We start from the raw sequence: 18,322 nt of genomic DNA, 5'->3' as shown, positions 1-18,322 counted from the left end.
CCATTACTTAGGTAGACCACACTTTTAGACTTTACTAAATTTTTTATTCTTGTAGTTAGGTCTGAAAATGTAGTTGCTCACTCTATTTTAAATGGGCAGTTTGCTTCTCTTTAAAGTTTAAATGAGACTTTAGAAATCCTCTTTTCTGAAGGATCTTCTAATAAATTTCATTTTTCGCCCGTATGGCTTAATAAAATTCACACCCTATGTGGGTTCCACACCAACACCCCCACTCCTTTTTTTTTTTTTTTTTTTGTTGTTGATAAATAGAAATTTTTATTTTTTGGGTAAGAATAAATATAATTTTATTACCTAAGAACAACGTTACAAAAACATCAGCATACAAAGGATTCAGAATACAAGGAGAAACATCTTACCAGAACCAAAAGGATTGTGAAGAAGAACCTAAAGAGGCTAAACAGTTAGCGATGGTACAAACTTGGGTCCAAATCGATAGAACAGGTTGATTTAACTCAGAAACAACTAGGGATGATTCCGATTAAATCCGTGACTACGTGTAATAGTCAGACCAACTCAGGCCAATTCCAACCAAGTCTAACTGAATTTTAGACCGAATAAGGCCGATTTTGGGAGGATTCAATGGAATCAATGGAGACCATATCATACCCAATTCTGACCAACAGGAAAAGTGCCTCAAAAGTGATTTCAAGATGACAAAAGGCTAAATAAATGCCACAAGATTTCGGCAGCGTTTGGTATGCATTCTTGAAATGTATTTCAAGTTAATTTTGCATTCTCTGATGATAAAAATAATTGTTTTTTATCGTCCAAGCACAGCCTTCTATTATAATGAAATAGCATTCTTATTGATTTATGAAATCTTAAGGACTGAGTTTTCCTTCAATCATTGTAAATGGGAATCCATTCGTTGTGGACAGGATGAACACAAGACTGTATCACAAGGGTATTTTGGGACTTGTACTAAAATCCGATAGAGTTTATGAACCCTAGGATTAGTTGGTGAATCATCAGTGCACGGTGAAAGGAAAGCCTTTTTTTCAAATTTTAAACATACTTTTTAAGCATTTCCATCTAAAAGGTTGCAACATAATTGGGCCGGCCCATGTTAGGCTTGACTTTGGGCTTTGCTGTCTACAAAATTATCATTTGCACAACCACACGTCCACACATGCCCCAAGTTTCACCCGAATCTAAAAATCTTATTTCATGTGTATGCCAGAGTTCAACTACTAGGATTTATATCCAATTTTTAACAGAGAGAGAGAATTTTTAACACACAGACAGAGAGAGAGAGAGCATGACTTGGTTTTTTTCATGAGGTATTTAAGTGACTAACCAAAGGCATCAACCCAAGGGATCAGGATCCTCTGCAGTACCGGTGGGGCGGCGGTGCACATCCGACAACACAGTAGAGGCCAGGTGGCACACATGGCATACATGGATTCTATTGTGCTGCCGGATGTGCACCGCCACCCTACCTGTACTGCAAAGGATTTTAATACAATCTACTAAAAGGGCAAAGCTATGTTTGGATGTCAAGAAGAGAAAAGAAAAAACATAATGAGATAAAAATCATGATGATGCAATGATTGATTTATGTGTGTCTCTCTTTTCAACTTCAAATTTTTTTATTTTTTTTGTTTTGGGTCTTTTCTTGACATCCAAACATAGCTAAAAGGAAACAGACAACTAAACCATGTGAGAAAAGGATGATCAATCCAAAGAAAATTAATTCCCCCCTCCCCTTTAAAAGCATAATCATTCAACAAAGGGATTGCTTTAATTAACCACTTCCCTAGAAGAAACACCACTTAAAAGTAACATGATTGAAGGATAATGGTTTTATTATGGTGTTATATTTCATACCTTTGCATCAAATTGGATAATTGTTAGTATTAAGGTCTTCTACTTCACGCTTTATTACCAATGTGTTTAGGTATTAGCACCAAATATCGTTTAAAGATGGGAATTTTAAGTTAAAAACCATATGTTATTAGCTTTTGAGTTTTTCAAATTTTTACGTTTATATAAATAAAATTTCTTTTTTAACATGACTTTGCAAGTCGAAAAATTTAGGTCTCTCTCTCTCTCTCTCACATTAGCTTTTGAGAAACAGATAGGAGAGTGATTGAGTGCGAATTTGGGCATTTTAAAATTGGCCGTCCGATTTGAATTGTACACGTGTCGTCATTTTTGAGGGATAATTGAGAGAAATTGAGGAGATAGGAACTTAAGACGATAAAAACCCGAGGGAAACCAAGAGAAAGGTAAAGAGACTGTGTGCGCAAATTAAAAAAAAAAATTATGTTTTAAATGCATTTGATTTAGCTTTGGTATAACCTATTAAAATATCTATTATCTATCTCTTTTTTGTTTTTCATGACAAATATTATTTTAGAAAGGAATTTTTAATTTTGTAAGATACTTTTATGTAATTTTTTTTTCCCATCAATTATATCCTACAAGATGACTTAATTTAACCTAATTCGTGTGGCAAACGTTTTATTTCTTTAAGAAAGAAATATACTTTGGTGGTATCCTTTAGCTCCCTATAATATTATTGGATTTTGAAAGGAAATTTTGGCATTAATTATTAAATAACTCATATTGCTTATCAAAGTAGCCCATCTTTATTGGGTCCCACGTAGAATATTCGATAATTCTGACTGTTGGACAATTAGTATATGATCTTGCTAGTCATATGTCAAATTTTATAGCCTAAAATAAAAAAAATAAGAAAAATCTCCAATATATTGCCATGCATCTCCTAGTATGTCCATGCACAGTTTTGGTACTCGAACCTCTACTTTGCATTCTTTTGATATTTTCAATACTCAGCTCTTTTGCCCCTTAGCAAACTTTATTTGGATTGAAATTTTATATGTGAGTAGAAAATCTTGAGATAAACCTATCCATAAAATTTACAGCCCCATTGAATTTGCACTTAACACATATAGACCACTTCGATAAGCCTCATTCTGAAAAGCTATGCCCAAGTTTTATTTATAAATAATCTCTTATATTAATATACTAATGTTATAAAAGGAATGTTGTATCCTCTCCCTTTTTTTTTTTCTTAACTAAAGTTAATTATTTGGTAACATTTTCCTTTCAGGACATAGTTGTTTTGTTTTAATTGTTCAGATACAAAATAATGTGATAAGCCAGTTACATCCCTTCTTCTGATCCTTATTTGTTTCGTTTAATCCAACATTGGAGCTCTAATTATAATTATGGGGAGAGCACATGGTGGTGATCTATCAAGTAGGGTATCCTTTATCTGTTGGTTCATTTGCCTATTGGATTTTAATCCTCTCCAATTCCCTAAATTGTGTAGTGTGGCACGTGGCAGCTCAAACATCCAACGGTCCGAGCTCATTGAATTTTGTTTTTTTTTTTTGTTGAGCTCGACACTATTGGATGTCCGAGTTGCCACGTGTTGATATCTCTACCCCAAACTACTACACTGCACAGTTTTAGGAAATTGAAGAGAATTATTTTCCTTTGGATGCCTCCACTAAAGTACATTAATTGCCGCCAGCTCCCCCAGCCTATAAGCTAAATTTTAATGCCTCCCTAAAAGAAACCAAAGATGGTTTAGGATTTTATTATATGGAACAGCCCAGGTAAGCCTATCAAAGCTATATCGGCACCAACAGTATTTTCTTCATTTCTTCAAGGAGAAGCCTTTGCTCTTAGGGAAGGCTTGCTACACAGCATCTCTAAAGCTACTGATAGCGTGATAGTTGAATCTCAAGAACGTCTCTGCACTCCCTCCTCTCCTTCCCTGCAACATTGCCCGCCTTCCTCCTTGCAAATCTGCCTGGAACCACCACCACTGCAACTGCTATCCACCCCTCCCTCTCTCTCCCTCTCTCCTCCTCCTATCCCCTCCCTCCCCTGCAAACCTGCCCCACCATGCATCCATTTCTTAATAAATCATTCAACAAAAGAGAAATAAAAAAATAAAAATAAAAATAAAAAAACGAGACAACTAGAAATAGAATAATTTAAGAAACCACAATCAATCTCTCTCTCTATGGATTTAATTTCCTTCTTTGAAAGAAGGTGCTTTTATTGAAATCATGGTTTTCATTTGTAAAATATTAAAGTCAACCGACCTTTTTAAGAGCATGTTTCCGGAGCCAAGGGATTTCAGTATTTTGAGTTCAAAATTTCGATCTTAGAAACTGACGGATCGCAGTGTTGTGATTAAATTGTCGAAAATGATGGATTTCACAATCACAATTTCAAAGCCATCATTCAAATCATCAGTAAGAGATGACCCCCATTATAGATAAAGAGAAAGACCTATGAACACTAAGCATCAAAACTTCATTATTATGGGTGAAATGAATAGGAGAAATGATTCATTTAAAGAGTGGTGGGGTTGTAGGGGAGGAAGGGGGTGGGTGGCAAACGTGGTGCAGGGCAGATTTGTAGTGAGGAAGGTGGGGCGGTGTTGCAGGTAGGGGAGGAGGAAGTACAGAGTTCGAGGAGGAAGAAAAGAAAGAGAAGAATGAAAGAGAGAGAAGTAATTAGTTGGGGTATTTTAGGTTATTCGTTTAGCTATTTTTACTAATATAGGGATTTGGTAAATCTTTTCAAAATTGTAATTGCGACAGTAAAACCTAATTTATACCTACCATTTTTGTAATTTTTTTTACAATCTAGTAGATCTAGGAAATTCTCCCTTTTTTTTTTGTGAAAAGGAGATTTAACAGCATGGTTGCCTTCTTGGTTAGGAAACCTGTGGACCTTTATCCCCTCAATTTGCCTGCCCGTCAATTTTCTCAATTCCATTTAATAGAGGGTAGAAATGACCATCCTATCCCCTACAACAAACACTGTCGGATGAGGTCCACCTCCCTCTATTAGAGGGAATTGAGGAAATTGACGGGTAGACAAATTGAGGTGATAATTTTTCGGAAAACTGTATCTTGTGCTTGTGAGACATTTCGGTCACTCTTCACTCCTTGATTGTATAATCTTTGTAACTCAAACACTTAACATTGATCACGTTTCAATACATAACTTCTATTCCAACAAAAAAAAAAATATGATCAGCCGGACAATGGGGATTGAAGGGGTAGTTCAATTTTGTCTTAAATATTATATCATACTATGATTTACTTAAAATAATATGTGAAGTAGTTTTCTGTCCTAGAGTGTGGGCTACTCCAAAACTCTCATGTGTTTATCTCTCTCCTCCTTAAAACAAGGGGGTAGAGGTATCTTTTCAAATAGCGTGGAGAGAGATAGACTCATGGGAGTGTCATACTATGATTTACTTATAATATGTGAAGTAGTTTTCTATCCTGGAGTGTGGGCTACGCCAGAACTCGATCTCATGTGTCTATCTCTCTCCTCATTAAAACAAAGGGGCAGAGGTGTCTTTTCATACAGGGAGGAGAGAGCTAGACTCATGTGAGTGTCACTATGATTTACTTATAATATGTGTAGTAGTTTTCTATCCTGGGGTGTGGGCTACACCAGAACTCGATCTCATGTGTCTATCTCTCTTCTCCTTAAAACAAAGGGGCAGAGGTGTCTTTTCATATAGGGAGGAGAGAGAGATTCATGGGAGTGCTAGCGTAGGCCACACTCTCAGACAGAGTTCTTTTTCCCCAATAATATATATTTTTTAAAAACAACATTATAATCACATTAATAAATTGCTATTTCTCAATATTTTCATTTTTTTTATCTTGACTATTCTTTATTCATCAATCCCTTGTGCATCATATTTTTTCCCTCTAATGTTTTTTGAGGAAATTGCTTACTTCCATGTTTGACCGATTACTTAAATCTTTATATTCTCTTAAACATTATGGGTCTAGTAATAACTTTGGAAAAAGATTGGTTACACCGCCTGAGTATCGTAACCTAGTGTTTGTTGTGTCTATCCCTTTCTTTCCCCCCCTTTGAAATGACCCCCCTCCCTTCCTGTATAATGCTCCATCCCATGCCCCTATCCCCGCTGGTGCTATCCGCTAGCCACACTGGTGATGTGCCTCTCCCTCTCCCCCTAACATGTTCTATCAAAATGAAGTGTGGCATCATTTATGAGTAGTATGGTCTCTAGTTGTTGATGGTGAGTTTTATTGTACTATACACTCTAGGGCTGCAATAGGGTCGGGTTGGGTCGGGCTTTTTAAAACCCTAGCCCAACCCTGAGTCCCCTTAGCTCGGTCGAGACCCGCCCTGACCCTGACTCAGGGCCTAAAAACCCTAACCTTGACCCTAACCCTGACCCTGACGGGCCAAGCCCAGCCCAAGCCGGCCCTGATTGGCCCTGATTGGGTCGGGCTTGGCCTATTGACCCTGACCCTGGCCCTGACCCTGACCCTGACCCTGGCCCTGGCCCTGCCCTGATAGACTATATGTTTCATTGTATAGAGTGCAAACAGACTATATCTATAAGCCATGACCACGCATGCTTTCACACAAGCAAGTAGCACTCTCTCATTTTATGATGTAAAGTTATAAATTTTTCATTATCAAATTACAAAATGCATTACCTGTTAACTGGTATAGAAAAACAAATTTAATGAAAGTAAACCAAACTCCAACTGCTAATACTTTTATAACTATAACTCTAACAATCAAATAATGAATTAATTAATTTAATTTTTGCTTTGCATTTGTACTTAAGAGGTCAAATTTTTTCTTGTGTCCCCCTCTGACCTCTAATACCTCTCAGTCACTCACTCTCTCAGCCTTTTATTTGTTCAATGAATTTATACATTAATTCTTCCCAATCTTGATTATAGATTATATAATATATATAATGTACTTAAAAGTCTAATTTATGAACCCTTGTTAGTTGTTATTTGTTACATTAATAATTTCTTATATAATATAATATCATATTATCATTATACATAATCAGGTTCAAAATCAGGGTCTAGATCAGGGTCTAGATCAGGGTCAAGATCAAGGTCAAGATCAGGGCCAAGTTTAGGGCCAAGTTCAGGGCCAAACTCAGGGTAAAAAATCAGGGCCAAAATCAGGGTCGGGCTGAGCCCGAAGCCTCAACCCGGAACCGACCCGACCCTGACTCAGGGCCAGGCAATTTTGACCCTAACCCACCCTCAGGGCTAGAAATCTTTAGCCCAGGCCCTATTCGGGCTCAGGGCTGGTTCGGGCCAACAGGGCCAAACTTGCACCCCTAATACACTTTATTTAAAATTGTGGTTACAACATTATTGGTTTGAAAAGACACCGCTGCCCCTTGTGTTGAGGAGGAGAGATAAACACAAGGGAGTGCTGGCGTAGGCCACTCTCCCGGTCAAAAAACTACTTCCCATATTAATATTACAAATTTAAAAAATAACAGAGAGGGGGGTTGCTGCCCGATGACCACTGCACCAAAATAGGGTCTTCCATACACCAGCATCCAACTAGGGGTGGGATGGTCATTTCATTGCATTACTTTAAATGAATCGCGAGGCACTTTCTTTTGGTCCGTCCATAATTGTGTCAAAAGAAATCCGAAAAACACGTGGGTGTGCGCCATGTAAATTTCTTCCCCAAAAAAAATAAATAAGAAAAAAGAAAAAGAGAGGGGGGTTGCTGCCCGATGGCCACTGCACCAAAATAGGGTCTTCCATACACCAGCATCCAACTAGGGGCGGGCTGGTCATTTCACTACATTACTTTAAACGAATCGCGAGGCACTTTCTTTTCGTCCTTCCATAATTGACTTGTCAAAAGAAAATCCGAAAAACACGTGGGTGTGCGCCCTGTAAATTCCTTCCCAAAAAAAAAAGAAAAAGAAAAAAAGGGTGAATTTCCAATAATACTAACTAGCTGCTTTTATCAAAAAAAAAAAAAAAAAAAAAACTAACTGCCAGAGTCAAATCTACAGTCAAGGCGGAACTTGCACAGGTGCATGTGTGTTTCGTTCCATTTGGCCAATTCCAAAATTTTGACTTGGAACACTTCCATCCATCCTCCTCGATTACTCCGGAGCCCACTTAATTTCTCCCTCTATATAAACTACTCATCTTCACCATCTTCAGTTTAGCAGGAAGAATCCACAACTCGCAGACCGAACCAGGGAGAAAGGACCGAAGAGGAGGAAGAAGAGCGCGAACGCGATTCCATTCCACCTTGGAACGCGAACGCATAAATAAAGGGAGAGAGAGAGAAAGATGGAATGCGGTGCTGTAGAGGGATTGATTCAATCTGTATTCGAAGGATGCATTTCGATGATGGACATGGAAATCGAAAGAAGGCCATACCATCGAAACTGTAGCTGTGCTCTGCATAAAAGAACCAGAGAAGGATTCAATTTCTCCAAGGCGTGTTCTCTCTGCGGAAAGGTTTCTTTTCCCATTCAACGTTCGTGGAGTGACGGTAGTTTGTTGTCTCTCGCATCCACTTACTACTCATCATCATCATCATCATCTATTGCTTCTTCTCCATCTTCTTCACCTGCTCATCATGGTCCGGCGTTATTGGGAGCTGGATTCAATTCCGAGTCGTTTGCAGATAATTAATTAGACGAAGATGATTTTAGGGCTTTTTTAGGCTTTTCAAATCTCAAACTGTAAAAAAAAAAAAAAATTTCCTTTTCAAAGAAAGAAAAATCCCCTTCTCCTTTAAATTTGAATTATTCAATAATTATTGATTCTCTGCCAGCTTCAAGCCTCAAGTCTTCTTCCTTTTTTCTATGTATTGGCTGATTCGATCGGACAAAAGCCAAAAATTTTTACGCATTATTAACTTGAAAAAAGAACCAAATTGAAACAAGAAACATCACCATGAATGCCACAGAAGAAATAAGATTAGCAACCATGAAGATGTTAGGTCATAGGTGATGTAAAGTCTGTGGCATAATCTTCTCCTGATATCAAGGCCCACCCTTCACTTTCCTGCCAGTCCACAAAAAGGGCTGGGCAGCCAAACAAACAAATAAACAAGCTATAACGTAAGTCAAAACATACATACATTAATGTTGGTGGCTTGGTGCTTAACGCAAGTGATTCAAGCCTAACAACCCAAACCACAAGCCTAATTAACATTTTTTAGATATAAGGAAAAGAAATGCTACCTGGTCGCATGGCTCTTGCACCAGTGCAACGACCAATGGGAGTCCTTAAGGGATCCGAATTCTCTATTTCTAGCTGTCTTGTACTACCGTGTGCCCCACACACAACAAGGCGAAAAAGACTGCCTAACCCAGGCTCGGGCAAGGCACTCGGGCAGGGGTAAGGCGGTCTTTTCACTACCCTGTTGTATCCGGGACGCACATGACAATACAGGGTAGGCAGAAGTAGAGGATCCTAATTCGTCCTAGGGGCAGTAACATGGATGAGATTTTTTTTATTTCATTGAGAGGGTAGGATGGTAATTTTCATATGCTTCTATGTTTAGGTGCAAAAACCACGCGACCTAACAACGTTCTTTTACACAATTTATATTTAATTTAAGGGTCAAAGTTTTTTAGCAAAGTCATGTATGTATAGGGCTTTTCACCAAAAAAATTAAGATGCATTGGTGCAGGGTCCATAGCCTGGCAACAATCCCTCTCCCATTAATTAGATAAACGTGATGCAATTGCAAGTCACATGGTTTGAGTTGCGCCAGAATCTCCTGATGGAATGTTTATCTTAGCAACACATAATCCTGCTACTACTTCAGCTGATCAGCTTTGGAATGTATTCAATTAATTAATTGATGGGAAAAAAGAACGTTACTTGGTCACGAAACTCTTGTGGTCAGATATATGTGCACGTAAGATTATTGTCTACCCCTCTTGAAATAAAAAATCTCATTCATATTGATGCCCCTAAGTCAAATAGCAATCACTTGATGTATCTATATATAGTATGTAAGGATGTAGATGAAGTGAAATATATTAGACCTGTATCAGATTTTTTGACTTGATACCCAAGGCATATTTCATTTGGGTATCTGAATTCACATTCGCCAAGATCAACTAGAGATCCCTTTAATGGTACCTAACTTTTGTAAACTCCCAATGAAATAACTCCTCTTTGAATTTAAGACCATACATTCATTTTTCTTTCTCATGTGTTAGGATTGTGAGAGGTTCATAAACATTGCGTGTTATATATAGAGGCTTTAAAAGCTAGCAAAACCATATCCCTTAATGTGTTAGATTCTCAGGATATATATCAGTTAGGGCAAAACCATATCCCTTAATGTGTTAGATTCTTAATTATTTACGTAAATTAGTTGTACCTCATCTATCATAGAGGAATTAAGCCATCTCTCTCTCTCTCTCTCTCTTCATTAAGATCCACATGGAAAGTGTGCTTATTTCTGTTTTGATACATACAAACTTTATTAAGTTGGGTATCATTGTCTAACATAAAAAAGATTGAGACTTGAGATGCATGTGCTTAGTTTATTGGGAAGTCATTTTATTTAAGGCTCTCTTTGACATTGTTTATATTTATATTTATGATCTATTTATGAATAATCAATTATGATAATAGGTTATGGGCTATAAACAATAATCATTTGGCTACTATTAGAAATAATAGATTATATAATGAAAAATAGGTATGGTATGCTTAAGTGAAGAATATATGTATTATGGTGGGGTTCAGGCGGGGTTGGAGAGAGAGAGGGGGACAAAAGAGACGCTTTGTTCTAATTTTTGTTAAATGTACCAACTTACACTCACTTAAATAGCAATTCTGCACATGCTCATTAATGGTACCCGCATAAACAAACATTAACGGTTTATGGTGATAAATCAGAAACAACTCTCAAGCTGTTTATGAATTTATGCTTATATTGTTTATTTTAATGAGAAATAGGGATCATAAATCATACCAAACACATCTATTTATGTTTATGTGTTAGATGTACATAATTTTTTTTTTTTGGTAAGAGATGTACATAATTTAAACTATATCAAAGAGAGCCTAACTTACATGGTTGATTATATTATTATTAATTTATTGGGAAAAAGAATAGTACCTAGTCACATGGCCTACACCTAGACACTGAAAGTGTGCGAAAATACCACACCAACCCCATGAAATAAAAATGGCATGTATGTTCATGCTCTGCGTCCATTCCCATTGACCCCCACATTAGTGCAGGCACAACACCCACCCTAATTTATTTTCAAAATTAATAATAATATAATCATGTAAAATAAATAATATTGTTGTAAATGACTTTCCAACAAGAAGCCAACCTCTCCATAAAAAGTAGTGGTAGAGACTATATAAACATGTCCCTCTTCAAACCACACAGTATTGAGAGCCTTGTGCATTAGGTACACCCTTTTTAGTAAGAAATATTTATCCTTTATTAAGGATCTTGTCATCATCCGTAAGGGTGTCAATTTGGGACCAGAACCGGGAACCGTCCTAGAACCGTCCTGCTAAAACTCGGTACCGGATCATCCCATTAATAAATGGGACGGTATTGGGATCTGATTTTGGTACCAAATAATAAATGGGATGGGACGGTTTTGGGACAGGATTCCCAATGATACCAGTGATCTAGTACCGAAATACCGGTTAGGTACCAGAATTATGAGTACCCTTTTAAAGGGTATATTTCACGTTATTGTGTGAAGTTTTATGACTGTAGTCTGATGTATTTTAGTGGTATTTTTTCTTATAGAGAGATTTTGGCTAATGGACCTTTAGTTCTATTCCTATAAACTTGTTTTGTGATTGCACTAAAATCATATATGAGTTTGTTTACTTCATCGTCATTAATTCTTTGACGTTGCTTTGAGAAGATTACATATGATTTTAGGGAGGACATTGAAGAAGTAAATCCATGCAAATTTATCTTAGTTTTGTATTCTACATTATTTTCAAATAATGGAACCATCTCGGAACCATTAAACTTTTTCTCCGTTTTTTATCGGGTCTAGAACCATTTAGGAATCAATACCATCCCATCCCGTTAAGAATCGAGACTGGAACATAGGTTTAGTCCCATTTATTAAATGAAACGAAACTGAGATTGACACCTTTTGTCCCAATGGACTCCGTTAATCATCCGTCCATGGAAAGCCTCAATGTATGGATCAACCTCATGTTCCATGTGGAAAATTAGTTTATTGAAAAATCCAGTCGTTGAATAAGGACATTTTTTTTTTAATGAATCTTAAGAGCTTAATATTCTAGTGGGATTCAAACTGACAGGAAGTTATTGTAGCATCAGACCAACTCGCTAATAAAACTTGAGTCCTATCATTTCCCTACATCAAGCGGTTTTTTTGGTTTTTTTTTTTTTTTAAAACAGATAAAGTATGGAGAATAAAAGAACAATGATCATATTAGAACTGAGTTGGGAGCTGTCCCAATACACAAAATGCTGCAAGAAAATCATTTGAGGTGACATGATCATATTGAAAGGACGCCTTGGCATGCCTCAGTATGGAGGGGTGATTTGATCCAAGATTAAAGGAAAACAACAAGGGATAGGGGGTAGGGGCAAGCCAAATGATTCCTAGGAGAAGTAGTGAGGAAAGACATACAAAGTTTAAGTCTTATGTCAAGTATAACCTTGAATAGAGCTGATTGGAGGGCAAAGATCTATGTAACTAACCAAATTTAGGTAAGTTATCACTGAGTTGTTGATATTGTTGGGTTAATCCTTGTACTTGGTTTATTTATTGTTTTTGGCTTTGCACAGATCCATGTAGCTGACCTCATTTAGTTGAGATAAGGCTTTCTTATTGTTGTTATATTAAAAAAGAGAGTCAGTGTTCTCTATGGGCGAAACGTGACCTCTACACGTGCAAAGGCCAATGAGATCGCAGGCGTTGGCATCATGGGGGTGGAATTTCTATCAAGGTGGCCGAGGTGGTCATTTTGCCCCCTCTGTGTCTGAGCGTAGGCAATAAATAAATAGTCTCACATGGAACTTTTCTGCTAAACATGAAGTTTCTCTTCAGCTTTCTGCTTGAAATAGAAATTAAATCTCTAAAACCCATTTTATCACATGGGTTCACAATTTCTCTCATAAATTATAATAGGAGGTAGAACCAAAAAAAAAAAAAACCCACGAACCCTCCATAGTCTTGACTCTTGATTAGGTTTTAGTAATCCATTTCGGTATCAGTCCCGGTTGATATCAATCTGGGTTGATTTTTATCGGTCTGGATCAGTCTTGTTTTTTGAAAAAAATGTTTTTTTTTTTTATAATTTATTTTTACCTCTATTTGTACCGATCCACCGATATGAGATCGGTCAGGAATCGATATAGGTCTCCACCGGACACCCATACCAATACGAATCGGCCAGACCGTTTCCTCAAACCATGCTCTTGACAAGTAGATGTAAAATTACTGAAAAAATACAATTAAATGTACACTAGTCCACGACTCCACGATACCCATTTACACCTTCCATTTTTTATATTTTTGTCATTTGGAACTAATTATTTGGTTTCTCGGTTACTCCGCTCTCTACATTCCCAATTTCCCATATATATAATATAACCACTATTCCGTAGTCAGAAATTACGGAGAGAAAGGAGAGAAAACGTTTCCATTCTATCTGAAACCTTCTCACCTCTCTCTCCCTCTCAGTCCAAGCGCAAACAGAGAGAAGACATAAAAGCGAGATAGAGATAAGAAGAAGGGCGATGGAAGCAGCAGGGGGTGTTGAAGGATTGGTTAAGTGTGTATTTGAAGGGTGCATATCGATGATGGACATGGAGGTTCAAAAGAGACCATACCATCGTAACTGTAGCTGTGCCCTTCACAAGACCAGCAGGAAAGATACAGGGGGAGGAGGTTTCTCATCCAAGGCCTGTTCTCACTGTGGCAAATTATATTTTGCTTCTAAACAGTCCTCATGGAGCCAGGGTTATTGCTTGTCCCTCGTTGCTACTCACTCCTCGTCGTCTCTGGCTTCTTCTCCTCCTTTTTTCTTCATCTTCTCATCAAGGTCCGTCGATGCAGGGAGGTGGAGTACTCCTCGTCTCTGATTAGAAAAGAAGAAGGTGATTGTTGTGTTTGCACGCAGCTGACCTGAGCAACTGTAATATTTCTACTTCTGTTACCTTTTCAACTGTACTTAATTTCTCTTTGTATTTTGTATCTGTATGTACGTAGCCCGGCCAAACTATGTTGATTACCTGTATTAATTAGCCGTAAGTCAATATATGTGAAAGAAGCAGTCACCTTTTAAAACACAGATTAATTAATGGAAGTGCACCATTAGATTGAGATATTTATTAACTTACTAAGATGACCACCGAATTTGACTTGGTGAGATATCAAATATTGAGACCTTGACTTTGCCAAGATATATCTTGGCCTTAATTTGGGATCTGGCTTCTGTGCATCCGGGCAGCCGGGCTGCATGTGCAGCACTAGACTCAAGGTGGTGCGCTTTGACCATCTTATCCCTGCCCAAGTGCCTTGTCCGAGTAGTGGTAAGGCGGTCAAAGCGCACCGCCTTGAGCTTGGCACTGCACATGCAGCCCAGCTGCCCGGATGCACAGGATCTTTTTCGCTTAATTTGTGAGATCGGATCCCTCTACTGCGCGGGCTGCCCCAAGGGCCCCAACGCAGACACGGGCCGTGCATAATGATTGACTTATCCTTGTCTGAGCACCTTGCCCGAGTAGGGGTAAGGTGGTCATTGCACGTGACCCTATGTTTGCACAGCACGGCACAGTTGGGGCAGCACACAGGATCCGGATCCAATAATTTTTTCTTTCCTAGTTTGCATTGTTCCCGGCCCTTTGGGGGGAAAAGGATTATGTCCAGCCGCTCCAGCTCCCACCACGTCTGGAGACTCTGGACAGAAGCTAGTCCCCCTATGGGTTGCTCTCCTAGGCCCACTGCCAAGGACCAGGATCCTCTGCAGTACCGATGGGGCAGCGGTGCACATCCGATGGCACAGCAAAGGCTAGTTGGCACACATGGCCTCTGCTGTGCCACCGGATGTACACAGTTACCCCGCTGGTACTGCAGAGGATTTTAATACCACTGCCCATTGCTTTGGTATTCGATAAATACATCAGGGCAGTTCTTCAAAAAAGTTGACTTTGGAAAGGATCAAATCAAAAAATGGGTTCATATTTTTGTCAATAGTAGACCTCAATGCTCCCTCTGTTTACATATGACGTGCATTTCAACCCAAATATCTAAATGGGAAAAAGAACTCTAGTTGGGAGTGTCGTCTACGCCAGCATTCCCATAAGTCTATCTCTCTCCTATCAATATGAAAAGACACATATGCCCTCTTTATTTCTTCTTTATGTGTTCCTCGGTGGGATTATGGTTAAATACCAAGAAGCTAGGGACTTTAAACAAGAAATGATGAAAAACTGGCAAGAGAATCCAAAGCAAAGAACCTAAATCGAAGAAGTATCTGTAAACCTAAACAAATAATTGGAGACAAAGTGGCACAAGAACACAAACAATGAAGAACATCAAATTATCAACAAGGCAAATGGCTAAGATTCCATCTCCGATAGGCTATCATCCTACTCTGGAGTTAAAACTCCCTTAAATACTAACCTACGGCAAGAGTGAATATTCAAATTCAAGGGAGCCTCATCAGGCGGCCATGCACCCTATGCCATAACGAGAGTTGGGGAAGACAAGAAAGAGGCCACTGCATATGATACCCACCATTAATGGGAAACTCTCCATCACCTCGTCCATCTCCTTTACATGACCTGGGAACAAACAATCCGTCACCCGATGATCCGAAAATGCTATGGCTACAACCACCATTACCGACATTACGGCATGCACAAAATCCGTCAGTCCAACTTTGTATCGCTCGTCCTTTGGAACCTCCACCCCGAGAACCGACTTAAACACCGATAGCCCTTTTGGAGTAACGAATCCGAAATAAACCTTCCCGTCAGGTCTTCGGAAACTGTCGGTGAAGTGGAAGAAGAAACAAGAGAGAGCGCATAGTCCCATCATGACATTGATCATGGTTGTACTCACAGAAGAGCAAAGTCCATCACCGGACACTGAAGGCAATACTATCTCGAATGTCAGTAACGTCCCTGTGGGAAGGAAATTCACAAGCATTGATGTCTTTGATAGTGTCTTCTGAACTCCCTTCGCCACTGCACGTCGTTTACGTCTCTTTTCCGGTGGCGCCGCCGCTTCTAGATCTGAAGTCGCCTCATCGTTTGGTGAGGCATTGTAGATTTTGATTCCGATTCCTTCAGTAGTTTCCTCCATTTTCTGGCCAATCTTTTTTTTTAGAAGGTTAAGAAAACAGAGAGTTTGTTTGTTGCTTACGGTTAGAATTTATAACCGTGGTCGATAACTTCTTTAAATTTGAACTTCTGGCAACCTTAACGGTAATTGACTACCATCCATAACGTTACACTGTTACAGGTTTTAACTGTTTTGCAGATTTTTTAGATGATCCAATTTTTAACAAACTGAGATAGAGAGAGAGAGAGAGAGAGAGGACATCAATCCGACTCTTCTACTTCCGCCTGTGCGGTACTACCATGTACCCAATAGACACAGCAGGGCAGTGAAAAGACCGCCGTACCTCTGCCCAAGTGTCTTGTCCGAGCAGGGGTAAGGTGGTCTTTATCACTTTGCTGTGTGTAGAGCGCACGGCAATACCGGCACAAGCTGAAGTAGAGGAGTCGGATCTGTTGAGGAGACTAATAAGAAGATGATTATTTCTTTCAACACAAAAATAATGATGGCCGGCCATAAGTAACAACAATCACGAGAGCTAGCTTGTCTAATAATACCCATTGCTTCTGCCATATAAACATATGAGTACCCCACATAGCTAGTGAAACAACAATGAAACTGTCCATAATGATTTTTGAATACTCCACCTACACCTGCAGGACTATGATTTCTCAAACATGCGCAATCAATATTAATTAACTTCAACAAAACCATTACATGGAGGGGACCAAGCAATGTGATATGCAATCCTCTAAACTGAGTTAAAATTAAGAAGTTGAGATAAAATTTGATGCAAAAAACTTTTGAGAGATGTATGATAAAATGAATATTTCTTTTTTGATGTCTAAATATGTTGTTCATATAATCAATCCAAATATGTCAAATAATGATAGACATCAAAGGGAAGAAGCAAAATAGAGACAATTCATTCCGTAAAATTTCTTGTACCAACACATGGATTAAATCCAACTCTAAATTTCCTATACCAATAGGCGGATAGAATCCAGCTCTATTCTAGATTTTCTGTGTCTATCAACAATTCTGAAAAAGAAGATTCAGATTTTGGAAGGGATAATCATAATATGGACATTGATTTTGAATTTTTGCAATATCTCTTCAGAAATATTGGGGTTAAACACTTAACGAGTCAACACATAAGTCTCATACACATGTCTGCAATATGAGCTGGAAATCTCCACTTAAGATCTGTCTTCCTTCTTCCTTCGGAAATTATTCATGATTTGGAAAAATCTTGACGTATGTAAAACTGAAACCATTTACCGAAATCAAATCGAACCGTTTAAACCAAAATTATGAAATTATTTAATAAATGGTTTGGTTATGGTTTCAGAATTAAGGCCGTTTAATTAAATGGTTTAAACCGAATTGGACTATTTAACCGAATAAACCATTTAGCACTCGTAAAATGTACATAAATGTGACAAAAGCAAACAAAAACCGTTTACCGAAACCAAACCGAACCATTTAAAACGAAACTGTGAAACCGTTTAATAAATGGTTCAGTTATGGTTTCAAAATTGAGATTGCTTACTGAAACGGTTTAAACTGAATCGAATCATTTAACCGAAACCAAACCGTTTAACACCCTTATATATACATATATAGGGCAGGGCCGGGCTAAGCTCAACCCAAAGATTCATATCAGGCCCGGCCCAGCTTGGCTGACATTTGTGTTTAGAAAAACCAAGTCTGGCCGAACCCATGGGCTAACAAGTCCAACCTAGAACCTGAAATTTTCTATGGATCTGGTTCGCGGGAGTGTGGGATCAAATTTTGATATGGGCCTTATGGTCCAATGAGTAGAGTTTTCACAGACCCACAGTCATGATTCCTAATCTCGGATCGGATCGGCCGATATTGGCCGGATCGGATTGGTATCGATTGAGACCGATCCCGAGATTAGACCTATACAACAAGGTTTGACTGGATCATTCCTTGGATCTGGTCCGATCCGATTGAATATTTTTTATTTTTTCAAAGTTTTTATCATTATTATTTTTTAAAACATTATCTTGACCGATTTTGACTGATATTGACCGATACCAACCGATATTGACTGATCCAATCCAGATAATATCGACCGATCGGATCCCTAGATCAAAACATCCACCAACTTTGGCCGATACATGATCCGATCCACAAAAAAACGATTTTGGGGGTGTTTTGATCGATCAT

General features: G+C 38.5%; 1 protein-coding gene across 1 annotated transcript; it reads right to left on the bottom strand.

Annotated features, from left to right (window-relative positions):
- Nucleotides 1-15,454: 15,454 nt before the first annotated feature.
- LOC122669527 (protein DMP8-like) lies at nt 15,455-16,150 on the bottom strand. The gene has a single exon (XM_043866303.1). The coding sequence runs from the start codon at nt 16,148-16,150 to the stop codon at nt 15,506-15,508; it is 645 nt and encodes a 214-aa protein (XP_043722238.1). The 3' UTR covers nt 15,455-15,505.
- Between the last annotated feature and the right edge of the window lie 2,172 nt (nt 16,151-18,322).

The sequence above is a fragment of the Telopea speciosissima genome, chromosome 7 (genome assembly GCF_018873765.1).
Source record: "Telopea speciosissima isolate NSW1024214 ecotype Mountain lineage chromosome 7, Tspe_v1, whole genome shotgun sequence".
NCBI classification, from domain to species: domain Eukaryota; kingdom Viridiplantae; phylum Streptophyta; class Magnoliopsida; order Proteales; family Proteaceae; genus Telopea; species Telopea speciosissima.
This window is presented reverse-complemented; position numbering and strand designations above follow the sequence as displayed.

Coding starts and splice junctions, on each gene's coding strand:
- LOC122669527 (XM_043866303.1), bottom strand. CDS start 16,150: ATGGAGGAAACTACTGAAGGAATCGGAATCAAAATCTACAATGCCTCA.